General features: G+C 40.6%; 3 protein-coding genes across 4 annotated transcripts in view; 2 read left to right on the top strand and 1 right to left on the bottom strand.

The window, feature by feature from the left end:
- Window positions 1-207: 207 nt before the first annotated feature.
- On the top strand, window positions 208-13192 carry lemd1 (LEM domain containing 1). 2 transcript variants are annotated; one of them, XM_030422820.1, is made up of 12 exons: window positions 208-480; window positions 5793-7588; window positions 9138-9240; window positions 9385-9531; window positions 9635-9699; window positions 9926-9973; window positions 10089-10244; window positions 10451-10537; window positions 10656-10748; window positions 10888-10968; window positions 11262-11335; window positions 12554-13192. In XM_030422820.1, the coding sequence occupies exons 2-12, from the start codon at window positions 7394-7396 to the stop codon at window positions 12864-12866; spliced, it is 1362 nt and encodes a 453-aa protein (XP_030278680.1). In that variant the 5' UTR covers window positions 208-480; window positions 5793-7393; the 3' UTR covers window positions 12867-13192. The 2 variants fall into 2 exon arrangements, with proteins under 2 accessions (XP_030278680.1, XP_030278681.1); XM_030422821.1 differs by lacking the exons at window positions 9926-9973; window positions 10089-10244 and having other exon boundaries at window positions 220-480.
- A 239-nt stretch (window positions 13193-13431) lies between these two features.
- pm20d1.2 (peptidase M20 domain containing 1, tandem duplicate 2) lies at window positions 13432-18346 on the top strand. The gene is made up of 13 exons (XM_030422819.1): window positions 13432-13774; window positions 13913-13999; window positions 15101-15336; window positions 15448-15534; window positions 15643-15776; window positions 15963-16082; window positions 16248-16323; window positions 16413-16474; window positions 16559-16637; window positions 16726-16797; window positions 16901-17066; window positions 17160-17259; window positions 17639-18346. Exons 1-13 carry the CDS (start codon window positions 13447-13449, stop codon window positions 17766-17768), a joined length of 1677 nt encoding a protein of 558 aa, XP_030278679.1. The 5' UTR covers window positions 13432-13446; the 3' UTR covers window positions 17769-18346.
- Window positions 18347-21635: 3289 nt separating this feature from the next.
- LOC115585806 (chitinase-3-like protein 1) overlaps window positions 21636-23557 on the bottom strand; it is a 7892-nt gene continuing 5970 nt past the window's right edge. Inside the window, exon 11 of the mRNA XM_030424442.1 lies at window positions 21636-21909. Within this exon, the coding sequence (XP_030280302.1) occupies window positions 21636-21909 (274 nt within the window). The remainder of the gene's footprint in view (window positions 21910-23557) is intronic.

Here is a 23557-nt window from a genome sequence, read left to right as displayed (position 1 = left end):
GGACCCACGGGCACTCTGCCAACTTGGAATCTTAAGAACTCATTCAAAGAAAGCCAAAGAAAGGGACTTGTTTAAAACCAGGACCCATTCTCTCACAGTCTCTTGTTTTTCCTTACATTTCCCAAGTGAAGAGAGGGATTTCTGGATGCTGTTTTCTCTATGACATCGCAACTGAGGAGGGGAGATGGGGATGCAGTGGGAGGGGGTTACAAGAATTGTCATTCATGTAACGTTTTTGTCAGATTCGTGGTTTGAGAGTATTGTGAGCGAGTGATCTCCCCTCAGAGCCCTATTTCTCCCTCTCACACTCTCCCTCTCTTTCCCAGTTTTCATTCTGCTTTTACTCCCTCTGTCTCCCCACTCTCGCTCCTGCTCACATAGTAACTCCTCCCCCCCACTACCCATTGTCTCTCCATACAGTGTTAGGCTGAGGGGATGCCATACTCGTTCCAGCGAGGGACGGAGGAGAGGGAGAAGGAGGTAAGAGTCAGATTTATGGCATAAGAATGCATCCGGCACAAAATGCACGTCACTGTTACTTTCAGAAGTATAAAGTGTGCCGGTGATGTTATTGCTTTAATCAAGGATGAAAGTGAGGATGAGAGGCTGCTTCACTGATGCTTTCATGTGTTGTGTGCAGTGTTTCAATGTGTTTTGGTTGTCTTCTCCGCCAGTGGAAGGTGCTTAGGTGTGTTTGCAATAAATAGAAATCAGGCGCCACCCCTTTTTTCTTTATCTTTTGTCTAAAAAAGTGTCTAAATTGTCAGATATTAATAATTTGCTGTGTTGTTAAAGCTTTGTGGCTACAATTTCTCATGCTCTACTGGAAATGTATATCTAAAACAACAAAAAACATCTGGCTGCTGACGATTCCCTGAATTGGCTCCCAGCAGAGAGCGACCATGTACGATGTTTAGGGATTAAAACTAATCCTCCCTGTGGCTGAGATTCACCTTCTTGTCTGGACAGAGTCTGACACAGGGGCTTTACTAATTTATGCTGAGACATGCATGAGCACAGGCTCCCTGGAGCTCAGTGGCAGTGGTCATTTCTTTGAACCTGGGAAAGGCTGATTGAGCAAACACTTTCCCTCAATCGGTGGGTAATGTTCTCCTGTCAGAGGTTATGTGAATATCCAGCATATGTAATGCCAATGAGCATTAATCTGGCTTGGCTCCACTGAGTTAGAATAAAGTTAGAATGTCTTCTGATGAAAGTTATGTCATCTTGGAACTATGAGAGAATAAAAATGTTAAATGCAGCAAAGGTGTGAGAGAGGATGTGAAACTATCTGAAAAAGTGTTTTTGACTCAACATTACCGCACTGCCAGAAAAAATTTAAACAGGTGCATTAAAGGACGACTAGACACGGTTCTCTCAGTACTGGACAGTTGCAGCCTAGTACAGGAAGCTTTGTGTGCTTGTTCAGAGGGGAAAAAAAGGAGAGGCTGTCTCAATGGGGCTTTTGTTGTTTGAGTTGGAGACAGCAAAAGCACAAGAAACACTGACTGACAAATACCTGGCCCCTCTGAGCCTCAAATACCTCAGCGTTGCACTTGATACAATGTCAACAAATGCCTCCTCTGTCTTCTATAGTAGCCCGTTTCCTCTCAGTCCACAAGACTTTTTCATGTTTTCATAAAGGCTACTGTTTTCTGAGCAGACATCTGGGTGAGCAGATTTGGCCTGCATAGCTTGAGTGCTGATTCTCTACTCACTGAGGGGTTGAAAGCAGTCCAAAGCACTTCCAACAGTTTAGTTTTGAAAAATTGTTGCAAACAGTCATGTGTTTTGGTTCATGGGAAGATTCTGAAGAAATTCAGAGGTAAAAAAAAGAGTGTGACTGAATTTATTTTCAATCAAGCCTATTGGTAGCGTTTCTGTGCATTAATGATAGCTGACTCACTGGCACGATGGATTTGATAAAAGAGACACAAGTGCTACTGCATGGAAATGTTCATATCTGCAAAAATATTTTGGTCAATAATAAAAAAACTGCTCGGCTTTCTCAGCCCAGTGGTTGCATTGTTGTGAACATTTCCCCCAATGCTGAAGTAATGATCTCCTTTGTGCATAAGGAAATCAAGCAGGGGGTTGCTACAGAATATAGAATCACTTTACGTAATCAGTTGTGAATTCAAAAACAAAATCCTTTTGATTAGCGCTGCACCTTTCCCCACAGACACTGATTAAAAACTGCATTTTTAATCAAAGATTATTCTGTAAACCCCCCCGAGGATTTGAACAGCTAGCAGAATATTGTTGTAAGATTCAAGCACCCGGTAGGGGTCGATTTATTTGGGTTTGTGCTGGGAAAAATATAATTCCCTTGGTCTAAAGACTCACAAGACAGTTTAATTTTACTCTCCCGGGCCTCAGATGAACACTTCCAGTTTCTTTGCCTCATTATTCATGTGGATGTGAGTTTTTTATCCTGACTGTTGTCCATAAACTGCCCCTGTGTTTTCCTCCCACTTGTCAAGCTTTCGGCTCTAACTGCGTGACTTCTCAAACTGCATCTGAGACTGATTCAGTATCATTATCTTCTAAATCAAACCACAACTGTGTCTTATGGCTTTCTATTCCTATGTGAGTTCTTTCTAACATGTCATGTAGGGTTTAAAGCCATTGGATACACGGTGGACAGTCAACTTAGCAACTCTGATGACTTTTGACAACAAAAAACAGATTCCAAACATAAAGAATAATCGGATTAATTGTAATTTGTAACGTAATGACATCACCAAAATGTTTGCCCACAGCATCTACATCATGGATCTTTCCTTGCATCAAACTTTTTGAGTTGTAGGACAAATACAGATATTTTGAGATGGAGTGATTAGTCATTTTCCTGTAGATATTTTGAGAAATGCATGATTTTCATAAAAGTTGTGACTAAGCAGAAGGCTTCCTTCCTGTTCCTACTGCTGTGAGCAGTTCAACAACTTCCATGAACACTTTAGAGCTCTATACTTTTACTACTGGGGAAATTAAGTCATAACTCCCTGCATTTCTCTTGTCAAAGCTTAGGCCTGATCCCAATATAACCCTTGCCCCAACCACCATCTTTGTTGCACGTTCAAAATGGGTAGGGTGAAGTGTAAGGGCTACATTAAACTATGGCTCATCACTCATTTGAATGTATTATGGTAATTTCTTTATAACAGGCATTAAGCACTTGCTGCTAGTTTGACGCTAACTAGCTAACGTTACATTATTGTCACTAATTGTTGTATGATAGTCTTGCATTTTGCCATATTTTGTTGTTGCATTCCCCCTTTTGATGTCATATGATGTATGTTTACCGTTTGGTTGTTTTGCATTATGACAATAAAGACCTTGTTAGTATAAAATTTAACTAGCATCCAGAAGTAGAGTTGCTGCACATAGTACCACTCCTCTAATATCAGTGCAGACTGTCAGGGTGGGAACATGGATTGCTAATGTTAAATAAAGCAACACTCGTTGCCACATAATGAAGCAGTGCATATTTGATTCATGATAGCATTAAGTTCTAAACGAATTGTAAACGTCTAAAAAAAATGGAAATGGGATTGAGCCTTAGTTAAAATGTATCCAGTAAGACATTATTATTGTCCAACGGAGCTTCAAAAAGATCGAACTGTAAACATTCTGAATCTATCAATGTTGGAATTTCAGCATATGCTTAATTAGATTTGCTAAATGTTTAGACCTACTCTACATCACTGCTGCCTAGACTATTTTGGTATAAAATGCAGTGGTTTCATGTGTTACAATTAATAAAATAATGAGGTAACATTATCCACTGAGTGAAAGTGTGACACCTTGATTCACTTGTCACCCTCTAGCCCTCTGGGTAGCATTTTAATGGAATTAAAGCGAGTAGCGTAAATTAAAAAAAAATATGAATTTATAATGATGACATGGACCATGTGAGGTCTAGGAACACGTAAAGCATATTATGCCACAGCTGTAATATGTACAGAAAAAAATCATACTCAGACCTTATGGGAAATAATAAAATTCAAAGGGACAAACTGTCTTTGCCTCTGGCTGTTTCAACCAAGAACACTTTTTAACTATAGTTATATATCGGCTATATAAATCCACAACTGCTGAATGTACTGGCCCATTGTTTGGATTTAAGTTAAAATCAGGGAATATTTTGATTCATCTTCCGTACATTAAATTTGTCTAATTTACAGTGACCAGAGAGAAGAAATATTAGCTGTTTAGTATTCATCATGCTTTTCATTAACTGAGAGTTAACAGCAATCCAAATTCAAGCAAAGATGGTGTGCTGACCTGCAGCAGTGCTTAACCACATAATGACAGTCCCAATTATAACATTTATTTCATGGAAAATTGACGTTTTTTGAGCTCCAATTCTTTACCACGTTCCTATTTTTGTCCTGATTTAATACAGGAGCTGACTGTTTAATGGTCAGTTGGATTTTGATTGTAATGTTAATGCTGCTCATTTTGGATGGAGGCCAGAAGAGGAAACTGTGCAACAAGATTATACATTTTAAAACTATATCATCATGGGTACATGGTGTGCACCTTAGCCAGCTGAGGCATCACAGCACTTGTAAAGAGCCCTTCAAATTTGGCCTCTCATGGTTCTCAGCCCCTTCATGTCGAGTAGATTTTTAAAAAGGATTTCAAGAGCATTCAGCCTTCTGACCGCAATAACTCTCTGCTGAATATCTCCAGACTTTAAACTTGGAAGTAGCAATACAGGACTTTAAATATTCAAGTAATAATTATGTGCGCAAAACAAATATGAGCAAGTCAAGTCTCTGCCTTTAACGATTTTGATTTGAGACTTTTACATACTTTTATATCTAGTATATTTTTGTTTTAATACCACGCAGCAGGACCTATACATGCTTTGAATCATTGCGTAATGTCTGCTGGCCAACAAACAATCTGATTAATGTAAAAATGTGGAAAGATATATCAAAAATAGAGCTTCAAAATAGAAGGAGGCCAATCTTTTTTATTCTAATAATAAAACAGTACACGTGTTCTGATGGTTCCCACTCAGACTATTCCAACCCACACATTGATTTGGAAATCCCCACTGAAAACAAATGTTTTTCTCACATCACCATGTGTTGATCCAATCTAAAAACAGTACAGTTCAAGTTCACAACAGTAAACAGAACAGCAGGTGATCAAGTCTTTTCAACTCAGACTCAAATATGACTGCAAGGGAAGTAAACACCTGCTGTCTTGTCTTTTCATATTTCCAAGCCCATAGCAGCAAGATACTGAAGTTGTCAACTAATTTAAAAGAGTATGTTTAGCTGTTTTGGAGGATTTGTAACATTACACACTAAGAAATCCCTCTCTTGTGAATGGAGTAAATTTATTTGTTTTATTTTGCTTTGCGTGGTTATTATTTGGAGGATAAACTGTTTCTCTTAAAACAGGGACCTGTCTCATGAAGAAGGATGAATGCTCTAGTTCCGTTAGTACCAGATGGTCTAATAATCATGTTTTTGATAAAGAGCCCAATAGGTACCCATGATCCTGGTTTTCATGATAAACAAATCCTACCAGGTGATTCTATTCATTTCATTCTGATAAGCTCTCTGCTGTACTAGAGTACTGGAAGCCTGTTCCAAGATGCAGATTTTTCACAGCAAGTTTTTCCAGTGAACAACATGTTCATTGGATCAGATGCCTGTTGTGGTCGATTGGTTGGGGGAAAAAAGTTTTTATAAACATTCGGTACCACCTGCTTTACAGACAATTACCTGAACCAGTGTCTGATTTTGTTTTTGTTTTTTATCTATTAACAGGTGTTAGCAAAGACACTACTCACCACTTCTACATACACAAGGTGAATCCATCACTTCAGTAAAAATGCAGCAGCAGCAACATACACCAGTGACATGCCAGCACCGACGACAACCAAAGCCAAAGTCAAGCCTGGAGGCCAAAGGTAAAGATTGGTTAGACTAGAGACATTTTTACTTAAAATTCAACTGTGTGAACTAACTCTGATATTTGTGGTTCCTGCTAGACTGTTTTCAGTCAGGACATTCTAACATGTCCCCTATTTGATGTGGGATGCTAACCCCCTTGTTAACAGCATGACCAAAATGCATCCCAGTTGTGTACATGTCATCCATCACCATGCAAATTCATTGTAAGAGGAGTTTGGGGAGAATCCACATTTTGATAACTGTAGCCTATAACAATACACAGCTTAGCAATGTGAAATCACAAATAGTCAGCAAAAAGTAGCTGCTTTGGTATTATGACAATGTAGTCTTGACTTTTTGTCTGCCTCGTTCTGGCTCTCTGGCATTTTTCTCCTCATCTCTCCTTTTTGCTGTCAGTCAAGTGGCACACTCCACAACAAGTGTATTTATATTATGATAAGAGGTAGGAAAAGGAACATTATTCTGATTGAATATTGGGCTGCTGTCAGCAATGCAGTCAGGTAACATAAAAACCTCCCTTTGACCTAAACCTGGCTGTTTGCATAGAAAAAACTAACCATTTTATCTCAATCTATAGAAAAAATGACACACGTGAGGGTCAAATATGAACGATAAATAACAAAAATAAAATATTTTGTTGCTTTCAGGAGGAATGGGGAAAATGATAAAGAAGACTCTAATAATCAATTATAATAATTATTATTATTTTTTAGGGGTGCTGTGATGAAGAGGTCAAAAATCACCTTTAACTTTTAGAAATGCAAGCTACTGCTGGAGCTAGCAGCTGGCTAATGTTACACATAAAACAGCTAAACATGTCCATGCTCTGGCGCTAGCAGTGACTACTTATGAAATCACCCTATGACAAGTCTTTATGTCTATTTCAAAAAGGCTTATATTTAAAAAAAAAAAAAAAAAAAAAAGTTAATTAATTATTTACATTTACTACATTTGATTAAAGTATTGCTTTTTAATATGGGAAGCTCCTAGCCTCCACAGCCGTTGAGTATTTAACCTGGTAAGCTAGCTAGTTACCGGTAAATATTAGCTGCAGCTAAAAAAAACAAAAAAGAATAAAGTTAAATAGCTGACCAAAGCCATAACTTACTTTATCGTTTTGGAAATTATTTTTAAGTTTATTATGAATAAATAAACTTCCATTAAACGGCCATAATTCAAATGTAAGTAATCAACGGCAAAGCTAGCTAGACACATTTATGCTAGCTTGTATGTTGTCTCAGTGACGGTATGTAAAGCTTAGCTTACTACTTGGCTGTCAATCAAGTCATCAGGTGCAGCTGTTCCCAGATCAGTCGTTGTGATTCACAGACCACAGGCAGAGGGGTTTTTTCCCAGCAGTTTCTGTCGGGCCAAGGTTTTGTTTTTACACACAAAACATAAAGAAAAAAGCGAAGCAACTGTTTTTAATCTTTTTTCCGCGCCGTCCTTGTGGCATGCCGCTGTTTAAGGAGGACCCTGCTCACCTCTCCAAGTCTCGACTCAAGTCGGATTTGGTCGCCCACAATGTCGCGCTGCCACCTGCCAAGAGCAGAAAGGAAGTTTACGTGGAGTTGCACTTGAAACACGTCGACCAGAAAAACGCAGCGGATTTCTCCAGCGACGAGGAGGATCAAGGAGAAGATGTGGCAGTGAGTTTGATCGACCTGTTGAGTGTTTTGCCGTCAGAATATGTACACAACTGACATTTTGCTTGCAACCAGAACTTGACAAAAGGCTTTTCTTTCTCCAGTTGCTTGGCATGTCTGAGAAAAACACCAATAATGCAATGTCACATCTTAACAAATGTTGTTGAGGACTTATAAACAATGCTTCCTTCACTGACATCAACCATTATAGTTGATAATGAGACGTTGTTTTTGCATAATAGACTCTGGCATGGACGGAAGTTAACCCTCGCTGCAAGGTGAACAGCTGTGGAGCAGAGGAAGGGGGGAAATATATGGGTCACTGAGCTTTCTGAGGTCCCCTGACCACTGAGCCACCAGCTGTATAGTTGGTATAGGTTTACACGAGACGCATGGCGGCTGCCATTACAGTCCGTGTACATGTGCTTGCAACACCTGTCACACTCATTTATCTTCTCCAGGCAGAGCAGCAGAAGTCTGGAGGTTGTTTCTGTGCTGTGTCATGGCTGTTTGGACAGACTGTGTTTAGTCTGTGTGGGCAAGGCACCCGATTTAAGATCATCTGTTCAAGACATGCACCCTGGTCCATAAACTAAGAGAAACAGCTGAAACATTAGTCACTGTGTATTTTGTTTTGATGTAAACAACTAGAATGGCATCCTTTAATTCTTTCGAGCCTAATCTAATATCACACCCGATCTGTTCCTTTTTAACTGGATCTATAGTCTGGGCCGAGACCCATCCTCCATCCAAGTTTCGTGGCGATCGGTTCTGTAGTTTTCGTGTAATCCTGCTGACAAACCCACCAGTAAACAAACTAGACTACAGGCTACCAAACTACTTCCTTCAGGGTCCCCTTTAATTCAGTCTAGTCTAATGTGGTATCAAATAGAGCATATTAAAATCTGCTGGATCGAGATTTTTATTTGGATATGCGTTAAATTGACCTTACCCACAAATACCAGCCCTCTATGCATAATTCCATAATGAAAATGTCGATCTTGCAATGATTAAGAAAGTAAGAAATAAATCTGGGATCCCTCTGATCCATCATTCAAGATTTTGTTTGTCAAAATTCAAAATCGGTTTAGTTCTTTTTGTGTTATCCCATTGACAAACCAACCAACCGGCACACAAGCGGATAGGGGTGAAAACATAATCTCCTTTGCGGAAGTAATAAATCAGATGTCTCTTAGTTTATGACTGTTGGACAGGCATAACAGCCAATTTCAAGATGTCACCCGATGCCCTTTTTTCTACACTATTAAATGAGAAAATAATTGGAAGATGAATCAATAACGGCGATAATGGTTAGCAGCAGCCTTGCTTGTTGTTTTGTGGTTATCAGAGGGCCACTTTGAAATATTGTTGGGCTCCACCTTAATCTTGATTTGACTGTTTGTTTACATATTCTTCTGTGGTTGTTCAGAATAGATGACACAAAAATCATAAGACCCATAAAATACACAAATTAAATGAATATTAAACAGATTTGGACCTAGAAACTACTGTCATTCAAGCTGCAGTCATTGTCTAAATTTTGTCTTGTAAGGTGGAGGAGGAGGATGCAGTGATTCTTGACCCATGTGGTTTGACGGATGATGACCTCAAGGCTGCACTGCTCAAACATGGGTTTAAAGCTGGACCCATAGTTGGTAAGACAGCACTTCAGACTGTTCTGAATTTTCTTCTTTTTTTTTTTTTCTGGTAGAAACAGGATTCTGGTCACCATTACTGAATTTGTGTGTCAGTACTCTGTTTTAAAGTCTGTATTAGTAAGTATGGTCTGTCTTTACAAGCCTCCACCAGGGCCTTGTATGAGAATAAGCTGAGGAAGCTGCTTCAGCCTAATGGACAGGACCGTCTGAACGGACCAGAGAAAGCTGTATTATACTCGGACAGTGAAGAAGAAGAAGAAGAAGAAGAAGAGGAGGAGGAGGAAGAAGGTATGACCAGGAATGCTGATGACCTATTAGTCTAGATGTGTTTGTTTTTTGTTGGTATTTAATAATCATGTTCTTTTTTTCATATTTTCTGTGGCTTGAACAGGTTCTGAAGCAGCAACAGAAGAAACTGTTGAACAGCCAGTCCAGGTCCAACAAGAGATTAGCCAGGTGAGAAAACTGTAGCAGTTCTTGATACCTTTTAGGTGAATTATTTGGAGCTTCTTCGATCTAACACTAACCATGTTTATAGATCATCCTCATCTGCATCTTTGCCATAAAATTGTTCCGCCAGTGCCACTCAGTGGTCACAGGCTGCAACTTTATGGGATCAAAACAGAAGAGCACTTTGAAATAAGCGCTTGCATTGTGTGGGTTTTTTTGTTTTCTTTCCCAGAATGGTGAATTTGTTTACCCGCAGTGCTTTGTACCCTCATCAAGGCTGGTAAACCTTACAGATATTCAAATTTTTTTGGACAAAATTCTTTCAACCTGATCCTCAGGAGACACTGATGTGTTCTTTTTTTTTTCTTTGTTTGATTGGGTCGATCCTTTTGTAGCGTACTCGTGCTCCGAGAAACCGGGAACCTTGTTCCAAGCGGAATTCAAGGAATGTGTTAAAATCATCAGAGCCGAGTCGGTCTCGCTGCTCACAGATTCCAGTAGGAATTAGGAAAGCATCCTCTGTAGATCAACGCTCGGGATTAGGATCAGGGGTAGGCTGGTCTTATTTCTCTGGTGGATTTTAAATTCTCTGCATTCCTTGTTTAGACTGACTTTACTGTGCGTACTTTTCAAGCCACAGATTAGATCTTTTTTTGTCTTATGGTGATCGGTATTGGTGTCTCACTGGTGTGTATATTTTGTGATGAATGGTTGCATGTTTTTGTTGCCGTTAACATAAGAATATTCCTCCTTGCAGGTTTCACAGGGATCACAATCAGCTGTGCCTAACGGTTGCTCATCATTTTCCTCTCAGGCCTTCAGCATCACTCAGATGGTTGAAGAGGAAAGTTAACTCCTCATTTATAAACCCACATTCCACATTTCTGCCTTTAATTTTTGTTTGCGAGTCATCATGGCCAGGGTGCTTGCTCAGTAATGTACACTGTCACTTTAAATAACAGATGGAGAGTCAGAGGTCACTCATTTCTAGCACAGATACAGAGAAAGAGCTGAATGGGAGCAATGTGCAGGAACGCTGGTCGCAATCCAACAGGGTCAGTAGTGCTCACTTTGTTCAGTCACACTTTAAGCATAAACTTTTTCGTGGTTATTGGAGAGGTTCAGTAGAGGTGGGAGGAAATTCAGACCTCAGAAATCCTGTGTTTCATAATCTGTTATGTTTCTTTTCCTTAGCTGGACACGCGGATTGTGGACAAGCGCAACCGGTCCGTGTACTACACTCCTGAGGCCTCCCCTTATAAACGGGAAATGAAGGCATAACCAATTTCTTGCTGGGTTTTTACTTTATCTGTTTTTACTCCATGTCACTTGATGGGTGTGTGCATTAGGGTTAGGGTTAGTGTTAACCCAAATTACACAATAGCCTTAATACTTCCTGTACTTTGTCAGTATGTCAATCTCTGCTCATTACATCAACAATCACCCTTATCCTTAATTTTTTTTCTACTGGACTTGCTGGACTTGCATCTCTGTGGGGGCACTGCTGGCTGTGATGTCTTTGTGTTTACTCTTGTACACTGTCAGTAATTTTGGCTTTCTTTTTCTAGCCTCCTCCAGAGCCTGTGAAAGATCTTCTCAATGACTTGTTTCCAGACACTCAGGTCACACCAACAGGGATCTAGTAAGTGCCACACCAACATTACAACAGTGCAATTAGAATCTCCTCACGGCTTTCTAAGTCATATATTCACGTTTAAGCCATCTATCTCTGATGTCACTCTCGAGGTGGGAAGCTCAAATACTGGGATAATGTTGCGACTTTCACCACTTTCTGATTTATCTGCAAATGAAAAGATGATGGACAGTAAAAATCTGGAGGGGCATCGCGCCATATTCAAGGTCAAATCACATGTTTGTTAATCTGTTAGCTGAAGTTAGCATACAGCCATAGTGTTGGAATCATGTCTTGCAACACTAAGCAACAAAAAGGTATCTAGGGAGTGGCTGAATGCTAAGGTAAGGTAATGGGTTATAAAATATGTTGTTTTACTTGGAAATAGAGTCAGATTTTTCTCTGGATTTTCCATCATCAACTATCTGTTAACAACGTTTCTAATTTCCTATTTGTCATATATTCACGTTTAAGCCATCTATCTCTGATGTCACTCTCGAGGTGGGAAGCTCAAATACTGGGATAATGTTGCGACTTTCACCACTTTCTGATTTATCTGCAAATGAAAAGATGATGGACAGTAAAAATCTTTCTAATTTCCTATTTGTCATATATTCACGTTTAAGCCATCTATCTCTGATGTCACTCTCGAGGTGGGAAGCTCAAATACTGGGATAATGTTGCGACTTTCACCACTTTCTGATTTATCTGCAAATGAAAAGATGATGGACAGTAAAAATCTGGAGGGGCATCGCGCCATATTCAAGGTCAAATCACATGTTTGTTAATCTGTTAGCTGAAGTTAGCATACAGCCATAGTGTTGGAATCATGTCTTGCAACACTAAGCAACAAAAAGGTATCTAGGGAGTGGCTGAATGCTAAGGTAAGGTAATGGGTTATAAAATATGTTGTTTTACTTGGAAATAGAGTCAGATTTTTCTCTGGATTTTCCATCATCAACTATCTGTTAACAACGTTTCTAATTTCCTATTTTTTTTTATATAGGAAAGCTAGAACTCAACAGAATGACATTTGAGCTTTCCAAAATGGCTGCTGTGTGATTATTGTCTATTGTTGAGTGAGAATTGGGTGTCACAGAATTAGACGAAATGTAGAGAAATAAAAGATGGGGGGGGTGATACACGGACAACTAGCATTATGATTAATATCAGAGAGTTGTAACTGGATCGGCTGACACACCCCGTTTGTTTTTGGTTTTTTTTCAGTGCAACACGTCGGAAACCCATCAAGGGTGCAGCAGGGAGACCTTTTGAGTATGTGCACCCAGACTCCCCGGCCAGTCCCACGACCCTGGAGAGACGAGAATTGGAGCGCCGCCTCGTGCCCGTCCACATACAGATTTTCATCTTCCTCATCGTTGTGGTTCTTTTGTATATCATTTATGCTTGTGTTGAGGAAAATTCGCTAAGTCCGTTTATGGCCTTACTAGATGGTCTGAACCCAGAGCCAGGCAGTGAGGGGGGGCTCCTGCTTCAAGCTGAGATACAAGACACACCAGCACCCTCTGGAGAGGAGTAAATCTGGACTTTTTAAATTCTCTGCATTGACTTACACATGCGTTATTTTGTTGTTGTTGTTGTTTTTGTGGCCCTGATGACCTCGTCCTGAGAAGTCTTCAGGAAGCACATATTGCTTGAAAAGTTCATTATTGGTTTTCTGTGACGGTTTGTCTGTTTGGGAACAAACCTCAGCATCCAGTTTTACGTGTTTAAATGTTATAGAAGACAGTTTTGTCAGTTGTTTTGTGTAGTGTTTCAAGACGGTTATCTCATTTAAAAACAATAATTAGAATGCTGTTTGTTTATCTATTTCATAAGCTAAATTGTGATGGTGCCTTTTTCAATGAATTTGTGTCATTGTACATTGTCATTGTGTGTTTTTTGTTTTTTTTTTAATATTTGAACCATATTTCAAAATAAAGGATGTTTTGCTTCATATATTTCGTGCAACTAACTAGTGAATGCATGGAGATATAAAAATCAGTAGGGACCCTTCATATAATTAATCACTTATCGGGCCACATGGCATGAGGGAGTACAAGTTACATTATTACTTTCTCACATAGCAGACAGATTACTTTTCCTCCAGTCACAGGTGAATGATTGCTGTCAGGCCAGCAGGTGGCTCCCTTTCAACAACCCTCAGCTCAATCAGCCTGCACAGTGCACAAACAGTCAGCCAGTTCCGCTGTTACAACAACACCACAATGACAGACTCGGGGCCGAAGTTCAAAATATTGAAGTTTCTAAAGATTATTATCTGTAGCTTCATCATCACACTGCTGCTGTTATTCACGGTAGCATCTCTCAGGACTCTTTCGCTGGACGTGAACGTCGGACTCCAGCTCGCACGCTGGGAAAAGACGAACAACATCTCGCTGGACATAGACCAACGTCAGAGAGAGGAGCTGCTTGCTAACTTTAAAGGTAATTTTTCGCTTGTTTAGCTTGTGGACTGTGTGACTAAATAACCGTTTCCTCCCCTGTGTGGGAAAAAGTAGGGGGCGGATAGAAACGTGGAGAAGCAGCCGCCACTGATAGACTTGTTTCTGTTCATTCATCCAGAAGCTATCCGGATCCCCACGGTGTCATTCTCAGAGACGGAAATCAACACTACCGCCCTGCTCGAATTTGATAGGCTCCTCCGAAAAGGTAAAGCTGGTGACGAACACCGATTTGTCTTTCATGCTAGTCGCGGGTGTGTCGTCTACAACGGCATCATGCACATGTCACATGATGTCTTAGCCGAGCAGCTCCAGCTGAACGTATGACAGTAAACCCAGTGGTGATTAATTGAGGTCAACACATATACCAAGAGAGAGCTACGAGCGACAAACTTAAGCTAACGTTAGCGAGCCAAAATGGTGACCAACGGTGAACGGTTCTGACAGACGAGCTGCACTAACGCTACTCCTCTGTTAGTCGCTCTTTAAGGCTGCGTGTGTGTTTTGCAACACACCCTTGAGCAACATTCATGACATGTTAAGTAAGGTTTTCTTACAGGTTGCAGTCACAATGGTGTCACTCTACAGGTGTCAACAGACTTCACTGAGCACCAGACCGATATATTGGTTGGCTGACATTATCCGCCGATAACTGTCCCATGACAGATACTGTATATTAGTACTGGTGTTCAGGCTTGGGGAGTGACGGAGTACATGAAACAGGATAATTATGATAGAAAAAAAGATAAATGTATTCTGGTTAAGTTGCAGAAAAAAGATGTAATTAGATAACACATATTCAGTAGCCTATATAAAAAAGGGAGGTGACAAACAGGATCCCAATTTTAAGATAGAAATGACAGACACGTATGACAACATGTTGTTAAGATGAATTGAAAGCTAAATTCTGGATGTTTCTTTCAGCTTGTCTTATATTTGCACATGTTCGGAGTTGAGGTAACTACAAGTAATGGACAGTAATCGAGTTACATTACTTTAATATTATGATACTTGGATATTTATTTTATGCAGAAAAATAAGTTTGGGGTCATCATTATTTAATTCCCTGTGAAGTTTATTGCTTCAGTGCTCTGATGTAATTTCGCAAAAAATAGTTTATTTATACACAGTCAAATTAGCTAAATCCTTTATGTAAGTATATTTTCACCACATTTGAGGAATTATTGCAAAAATGTGTGTTTATGTACAGTTTATATCCTGGCTTATTTAATTGCAGACTCACATGTATTTTTGCAAAACAGTTTTCATAGGCTGAGTGTTCAATATTTTACTCTTCTTCCTGTGTCAGCCTTCCCGACAGTTTTTTCTTCAAGCTTGGTTCATCATGAATTGGTGGCCAAATACAGTCACTTGTTTTGGGTGCCAGGATCACAGCCCGACCTCATGCCATACCTGCTGCTGGCCCATATTGATGTCGTACCTGCCTCAGAGTCAGACGGCTGGGACGCCCCACCATTTTCTGCGCAGGAGATAGATGACTTCATCTATGGTAGAGGGACCATAGATGACAAGAGCCCTGTAATGGTGGGAAAATTATCATTTGTGTGATAATGGATAAAATAAATAATGTATTTATATATTTATTCCCCTTTATTTTGCCAGCAAGGCAAAACTGATATGTTGTATTCCATCCAGGGAATACTTCAGGCACTGGAGTACTTGCTGATAAAAGGATATGTTCCACGCAGAGGATTTTACATCGGCCTTGGTCACGATGAAGAGGTCCTTTACCTTTTTATAAAACTTGCACTTTTTTGATATTTTTAACTGAAAATAATAGTTGAAAAAATATTATATGTATGTCTGCATCTTCTGCTATTTGTTTTAAAGGTCAGTGGCTTCAAGGGGGCAATGAGCATAGTACGTGTCCTGAAGCAGCGCGGTGTAAAGCTGTCATTTGTCATGGATGAGGGCCTAGCTATACTTGATGGAGTCATCAGTGGTCTGGAAGGACCTGCTGCCCTGTGAGAACCTGCAATGCTCTGGTGTAAACATGATCTTTAGTTTGTAGCTTTTTCATAGTAGTAAAGTAAAGTCACTAGCATAGCCTAAAAATGGCACGTCTCCGTTAAATTGTGAAAAATAAAATATAGGTAATTGATTGACACTCAAATGTTATATGTTTTTTTGTATGTGTAAATGTTTTGTAGAATTGGAATAAGTGAAAAGGGTCAGGCCACTGTAAAGCTCAGTGTGGCTATGCTCCCTGGTCACTCGTCAATGCCTCCCAGGGAGACCAGTATTGGGATCTTGGCTGCAGCAGTCAAAAGGCGAGAGGAACATTTTCTTCAAATTGAGAATTATGACTCATTTAATTGACCTAAGATGAATTCTGTTTCACACCATACCATATATTTAACTAGATTTTACACTTTTACCACTCCACAAACCAAAGCTTAACTCTAACACTTACATTTTGTCATGCACTTCCTCAGACTTGAGGAAAACCCCATGCCGAGATTGTTTGGTCAAGGGCCTGAACGTGGAACCTTTGAGCATCTGGCCCATAAGGTAAGTGGGACCAAGTATTTTTCTGTTACACAGCACATATATCAACAGGTCTCCTTGTTGTTTCTCAGTTTCTCATTTTTTGACTTCAGTTTAAGCTCCCAATGAAGTTGATAATGTCGAATTTGTGGCTGTTCTCCCCACTCCTTGGCAGGTAATTACATCCTAAAATTAATTCCATGTTTTCTTCTAATCATGTCTATTAGAAATGATAAGTTAATATGTTTTTACTTTTCAGGGTTCTTGAAAGAAAACCAGACACTAACGCTTTTGTAAGGACAACCACAGCTGTCACTATGTTTAATGCAGGAGTTAAGGTATATTTATTTTTATAAAATCAAAAGAAATTCAGAGGATTGGATTTCAAATATTTAGTTTTTCTTCAAACACTTTTTGACCTTGTAGGTGAATGTTATCCCTTCCCTCGCTGAAGCCTACGTAAATCTACGAATCCATTCAGCACAGTCATTACAAGAGGTACTGTCAGAAATGTAACCTTTTCTTTTGAGCATTCCTGTTGTTCACTTCTCTGCCTATCAATATTCTGAGTTGATAACAATGTGGGTACTGTTTCATCCAGGTCCTAGACCTCATCCAGTTGACAGTAGGGGACCAGCGAGTGAAAATGGAACTTGTTGATGGGTTTGACCCTCTGCCTGTCAGCTCTAGTGATGAAAAATCCTTTGGCTTCCAGATCATCAAGAAAACTGTGTTGGACATGTTTCCAACAGTTACAGTTGCTCCAGGTAGAATTCAGATAGATTAAATAATATATATGTTTTTTGTTATTAATGTCAAAGTTTTCCACAAGTGTTTTGATATAATATTTTAATGTGCAGGTATTTGTATTGGGAACACAGACAGCCGACACTTCAAAGACCTGACCAATGATATTTATCGCTTTGCACCCGTCTGGTTTAAACCAGGTGATGCTCAGAGGTAAGAATCTAATATGTTTAACTCTGAATAAAGTCTCAACGCAGTTGTTGTGGTCATTATAATAAACTGCCTGTCTAAAATTTCTGTAAGATGGAAAGGCAACTTTTTGGGGTAAGAGAGCTTTCTGGTTTGGTCACACGGTTACATCAAACTTTTGATGCAACTGCGTTACCTACGTGACCTGTGCTCACTTTAAGTTCCTCTAGAATCATTATAGTAGGAAGGGCTCTATAGAACCAAACTAATACCTGGTTTAATTCTCAGTGTTGGTATCTGCAAACCATTATGCAAGAATAATGACATATAATTGAAAGGAGGTAATGCATTTTTCTTTCTTTTGATATACCATTAAGGAAACATGTTTGTTTCTTTTTCTTAGATTCCATGGCATCAACGAAAGGATTTCCAAAAAGAACTATGAGGAGCTTGTAGTATTTTACTCCAGTCTGATTCAAAATTGTGACATTCAGAAGCTTCCCGAGCCTCACAGCTCTGTCCATGAACTCTAAGGAATAGACAATATGGGTCGTAATAACTGCAATTCAAGAGACTGTTCTTGTTAGCCTGAAAAATTTTAACAGCATGCAAGGGGACCATGACTTGCTGGTTGTCACTAATTTTCAAACAAAATTATGTGGAACTGCCATTTGGAGCCAAAAGGTGAAATTTTCCAAACAACAGTCTCTTGTAAATCTTCTTTGATGACAAACATTATTGATCTAGTTGAGATGAAATGAGCTTGAGATAGCTATGTGGAAATCCTCTGCATACATGATTACGATTTTGTGATAGGCTGCTGGGGTAATTTATATATTTTTTTAATTGTGAATGTATAATTGGATGAAATGATAAGACTGTGGTACTAAAACATTTGGAAGTTTGATGGTAAACATAATTTCAATGAAATGACTACAAACATATTTTTATATAAAAAGATGCTTCTTACTGTGGAAATACTGAATTGTGATTTAAAAAAAAATGTACAATGTGAACTGACTCATTAAAATCAATACTGATTTGTGATTTAAATTTGCATACAATTGTGAGATGGGCATCACTTAAAAATACAGCAGATAATGTAATCATGTGCTTGTTGTCATGTGATATATATCAACCAGGACATTACACAACATACATACAGAATCACAGCATATTGACAGACAACACAAAAGGTTACTTGTTTACTCTCTCAGGCTTGTGCCTCCTGAAGGGCGAGACAATCAAGTTCACTTTATTACAATTAACATAACAAGAGCAAAATATCACAGAAGACATAACTTCCTTTTCCCTTTTCTGAGTACATAACAAATTGAGTCAAATATAAACCCTAAGTAAGTATTCAAGGTCTCTGGGTTTTGTCTCTGTGTTGTACCTTTTAGTTAGTCCCCTTGTCAGAGTTTTATCAAGAAGTCCAGAAGATAGTGTTCTGTCATTATTTTTACCCCTTTAAAGACTGACACGGTGTTATGTTTGCAGTCGATGTGGGTCATCACTTTACTAGCTCAAAAATGTCTTTTCTTCTGTCATGCAGACAGGCTGCAAGATCAAAAGTGAATTTTTGTAGGCCTTTGTTGTGTTGATCATGTATGTCATTGCTTACTGATGGTAATACACTTTGGCTTCATTGGCTAACACAGTGTGGAAATAGATAATACAAATTATAAAGCATGTGTATGGAGCCAGAAAGGTGACTTTAAAATTTGGCATCCAAAAAAAAAAAGGCATTGAAAACAAAACCAGTACTGAAAAAAGAAACATTGTCATTGAAACATTTGTATTGAAAACAGTTGTATTGGCATTGAAACAAGTATTGGCACTGAAAAAAGAAAGTAACTCAAATAATTCAAATCCGAAAATCTTATCATTTTATTTTATTTGGATTTTTTTGTATTTTTCAATGACAATCTTCAGATTTTTTCTTCATGTCACTTTTTTTTCAGTGACAGATTTTTTTTACAATGTCAGTTTTTTTTCAGTGTCACTGATTTTCAGTTTCAACTTTCTGTCACTGTTTTGGCGTCGAGAGGGAGGGGCCTGAGGGGAGGGGCAAGTAGAGCGCGGTTTGCATATCATTTGAGAAGGTAATGGCAGCAGCCTGCGGGAAGGTGGGGCTGGACAGTCCAGCCACAATACCGTTGTAGCCTGCCGTCTCTGGGCAACACAGAGTCCAACTACCTCGCGGACTTTTCTTCAAGCTCTCTCCTGATGTGTCCAAGTCTCTGTGTATCTGGTTCTGTCCCGGAGCTCCTGAGCTTCGGTCTCTATATGCGTATGGAGTGTGGTGGTAGTACCGGGGCGCCGAGCACGGTGCATTAGCCACAGTTAGCACAACAGTAGAACAGCCTGTTGCTCCGAGCCGGGGCTGCAGCGCCGACAGCAGCGCTCCGTCTACTCCCCGAGCTCTGTGCCACCGCACCGCTGCACACACATACAGAGACCGGACAATAAAGGAGAGTGCTTGGAGAAAAGTCAGTCAGTTATGAAAATATGAGTCTGTTACTTGATTTACAGCCGTCTGTTGTACTTTACTATGAACCACAGTAGCACAATCACAGCTGACTTTCCCCGCACACTGACTTGTTGAGTTTATTCGCTTCGACTCAAAGGAGTCATTGTAGGAATAGTGATATTATTCACATGAACTGAGTTTATAGGGGAACTCTGGTCTCTGGTCTCCGGTAGCGGTAGGTGGCACAGAGCTCGGGGAGCAGACCAGAGCGCTGCTGTCGGCGCTGCAGCCCCTGCTCGGAGCAACAGCCTGCTGTTCTACTGTTGTGCTAACTGTGGCTAATGCTCTGTGCTCGGCGGCCCGGTACTACCACCACACTCCATACTCATAGAGACCGGAGCTCGGGAGCTACGGGACAGAACCAGATACACAGAGACTTGGACACATCAGGAGAGAGCTTGAAGAAAAGTCCGCGAGGTAGTTGGACTTTGTGTTGCCCAGAGACGGCCAGCACACGTGCCCTAACATGGTGTATTGTGGCTGGACCGTCCAGCCCCGCCTTCCCGCAGGCTGCTGCCATTACCCTCTCAAATGATATGCAAACCACGCTCTTCTTGCCCCTCCCCTCAGGCCCCTCCCTCTCGACGCCAAAACAGTGACAGAAAGTTGAAACTGAAAATCAGTGACACTGAAAAAAAACTGACATTGTAAAAAAATCTGTCACTGAAAAAAAAGTGACATGAAGAAAACATCTGAAGATTGTCATTGAAAAATACAAAAAAATCCAAATAAAATAAAATGATAAGATTTTCGGATTTGAATTATTTGAATTACTTTCTTTTTTCAGTGCCAATACTTGTTTCAGTGCCAATACAACTGTTTTCAATACAAATGTTTCAATGACAATGTTTCTTTTTTCAGTACTGGTTTTGTTTTCAATGCCAATTTTTTCTTTGGATGCCAAATTTTAAAGTCACCGTTCTGGCTCCATACATGTGCTACTTATAAATGCCATGTCACTTGTGCTTAACTGATTGCTGCTACCTCCAACTGGCAGAGTGCCATTTAAAATAGGTAGTTTCTACTACCAATAATACTTTGTTGGTGGATTAAAAAAACAGTATTTATAACCAGTTGGCTATAAATCATAGGCTGTTGATACATATTCGGAACATTTATTTGTTGATTGCTCACTTATACATCACAAAACATTCAGAGATCTGATATTGATGGGAACAGCTTCTTGCAATCTTGACTAGCTGAACAACAGATAAACACTGTAGCATAATCAACAATGAAGTCCTGTTAGTAGGCACAAATGTTTTAAAAAGGGTTTATAATATAAATCCACCAGGTTCCCCCTTGAAGCAGTTATGCAGGCTGAGCTGAGCTGCATGTCGAAGTGTCCTTGAGCAAGATACTGAACCCCAAATTGCTCCTGATGTGCGGTTGGCACCTTGCATGGCAGCCTCTGCCATCAGTGAGGGCCCTGTGATGAGCTGGCGCCTTGTCCAGGGTGTACCCTGGCCTCGCCCAGAGACAGCTGGGATTGGCTCCAGCCCCATAAAATCGATAAAGCGGTTATAAACAATGGATGGATGGACCAACGGGATAACAATTGTGCACAGAAGGTGTTATGTATTGATAAATTAAATAAATATTTATATTGACAGGCATTTGGTGTGAAGATGTTCTCACACTTGATATGCATACACAGTTGCAATTGATTAAAGTGAATGTAATTAAATGCTTAAATTTTATGTGTCATGGCAAATGAGATTTAATCATTTTCTTTTTTCCGCTAATTATATTTATTATTGGATTTAAGTCTAGACTACTGTAGCCTTTTTTACATGTTATTTGCAACCCATATGTTGAAAAGAACAAGTATTGCTGCTAGGGGTTAAATTATTTCATGTGCAATTCTTTATGGGTTTTCACAGCAGTCACAGCTTACTTTGAAAACCTCACCTGGATCACATTTTAAAATAAAGGATTTCTGACCTGCACATTTGTAATAAGAATTTGGGTCATTAGGCACAGGGAAACGGGCTTGATTCTTGCCATCACAGGGAATTGGAGCTGTGGTAGTGGTAGGGGGCACTGTAGTGCTTGTTGTAGGTGGGGGAGTTGTGGTTGTAGTGGGTGGGGTTGTTGTGGTTGTAGTGAAGGGAGTTGTGGTTGTAGTAGGTGGAGCAGTTGTTGTAGTAGTAGGGGGCATTTTAGTGGTTGTTGTAGGTGGGGCAGTTGCGGTAGTAGTAGGGGGCATTATAGTGGTTGTTGTAGGTGGGGGAGTTGTTGTAGTAGGGGCAGCTGTTGTTGTTGTGGTGGGGGACATTGTAGTTGTTATGGTAGGTGGGGGGGTTGTGGTTGTAGTAGGGGGAGTTGTTGTGGTAGGGGCCATTGTAGTGGTTGTTGTAGGTGGGGGAGTTGTGGTTGTAGTAGGGGGAGTTGTAGTGGTTGTTGTAGGTGGGGGAGTTGTGGTTGTAGAAGGGGGCGCTGTTGTTGTCGTGGTAGGGGGCATTGTAGTGGTTGTTGTAGTAGGGGGCATTGCAGTGGTTGTTGTAGGGGGCAATGTAGTGGTTGTTGTTGGTGGGGGAGTTGTGGTTGTAGTAGGGGGAGCTGTTGTAGTAGGAGTCATTGTAGTGGTTGTTGTAGGTTGGGGAGTTGTGGTTGTAGTAGGGAGAGTTGTTGTTGTGGTAGGGGGCACTGTGGTGGTTGTTGTAGGTGGGGCAGTTGTGGTTGTAGTAGGGGGCATTGTAGTGGTTGTCGTAGGTGGGGGAGTTGTGGTTGTAGCAGGGGGAGCTGTTGTTGTTGTGGTAGGGGGCATTGTAGTGGTTGTTGTAGGTGGGGGAGTTGTGGTTGTGGTAGGGGGCATTGTAGTGGTTGTTGTAGGTGGGGGAGTTGTGGTTGTAGTAGGAGGCATTGTAGTGGTTGTTGTAGGTTGGGGGGTTGTGGTTGTAGTAGGGAGAGTTGTTGTTGTGGTAGGGGGCATTGTGGTGGTTGTTGTAGGTGGGGGAGTTGTGGTTGTGGTAGGGGGCATTGTAGTGGTTGTTGTAGGTGGGGAAGTTGTGGTTGTAGTAGGAGGCATTGTAGTGGTTGTTGTAGGTTGGGGGGTTGTGGTTGTAGTAGGGAGAGTTGTTGTTGTGGTAGGGGGCATTGTGGTGGTTGTTGTAGGTGGGGCAGTTGTGGTTGTAGTAGGGGGCATTGTAGTGGTTGTTGTAGGTGGGGGAGTTGTGGTTGTAGTAGGGAGAGTTGTTGTTGTGGTAGGGGGCATTGTGGTTGTTGTAGGTGGGGCAGTTGTGGTTGTAGTAGGGGGCATTGTAGTGGTTGTTGTAGGTGGGGGAGTTGTGGTTGTAGCAGGGGGAGCTGTTGTTGTTGTGGTAGGGGGCATTGTAGTGGTTGTTGTAGGTGGGGGAGTTGTGGTTGTGGTAGGGGGCATTGTAGTGGTTGTTGTAGGTGGGGGAGTTGTGGTTGTAGTAGGAGGCATTGTAGTGGTTGTTGTAGGTTGGGGGGTTGTGGTTGTAGTAGGGAGAGTTGTTGTTGTGGTAGGGGGCATTGTGGTGGTTGTTGTAGGTGGGGGAGTTGTGGTTGTGGTAGGGGGCATTGTAGTGGGTTGTTGTAGGTGGGGGAGTTGTGGTTGTAGTAGGGTGCATTGTAGTGGTTGTCGTAGGTGGGGGAGTTGTGGTTGTAGCAGGGGGAGCTGTTGTTGTTGTGGTAGGGGGCATTGTAGTGGTTGTTGTAGGTGGGGGAGTTGTGGTTGTGGTAGGGGGCATTGTAGTGGTTTGGTAGGTGGGGAGTGTGGTTGTAGTAGGAGGCATTTTAGTGGTTGTGTAGGTTTGGGTGGGT

Source organism: Sparus aurata, chromosome 7 (assembly GCF_900880675.1).
Source record: "Sparus aurata chromosome 7, fSpaAur1.1, whole genome shotgun sequence".
Lineage (NCBI taxonomy): Eukaryota > Metazoa > Chordata > Actinopteri > Spariformes > Sparidae > Sparus > Sparus aurata.
The sequence above is the reverse complement of the archived record's forward strand: the minus strand, read 5'-3'. Positions and strand labels throughout refer to the sequence as shown.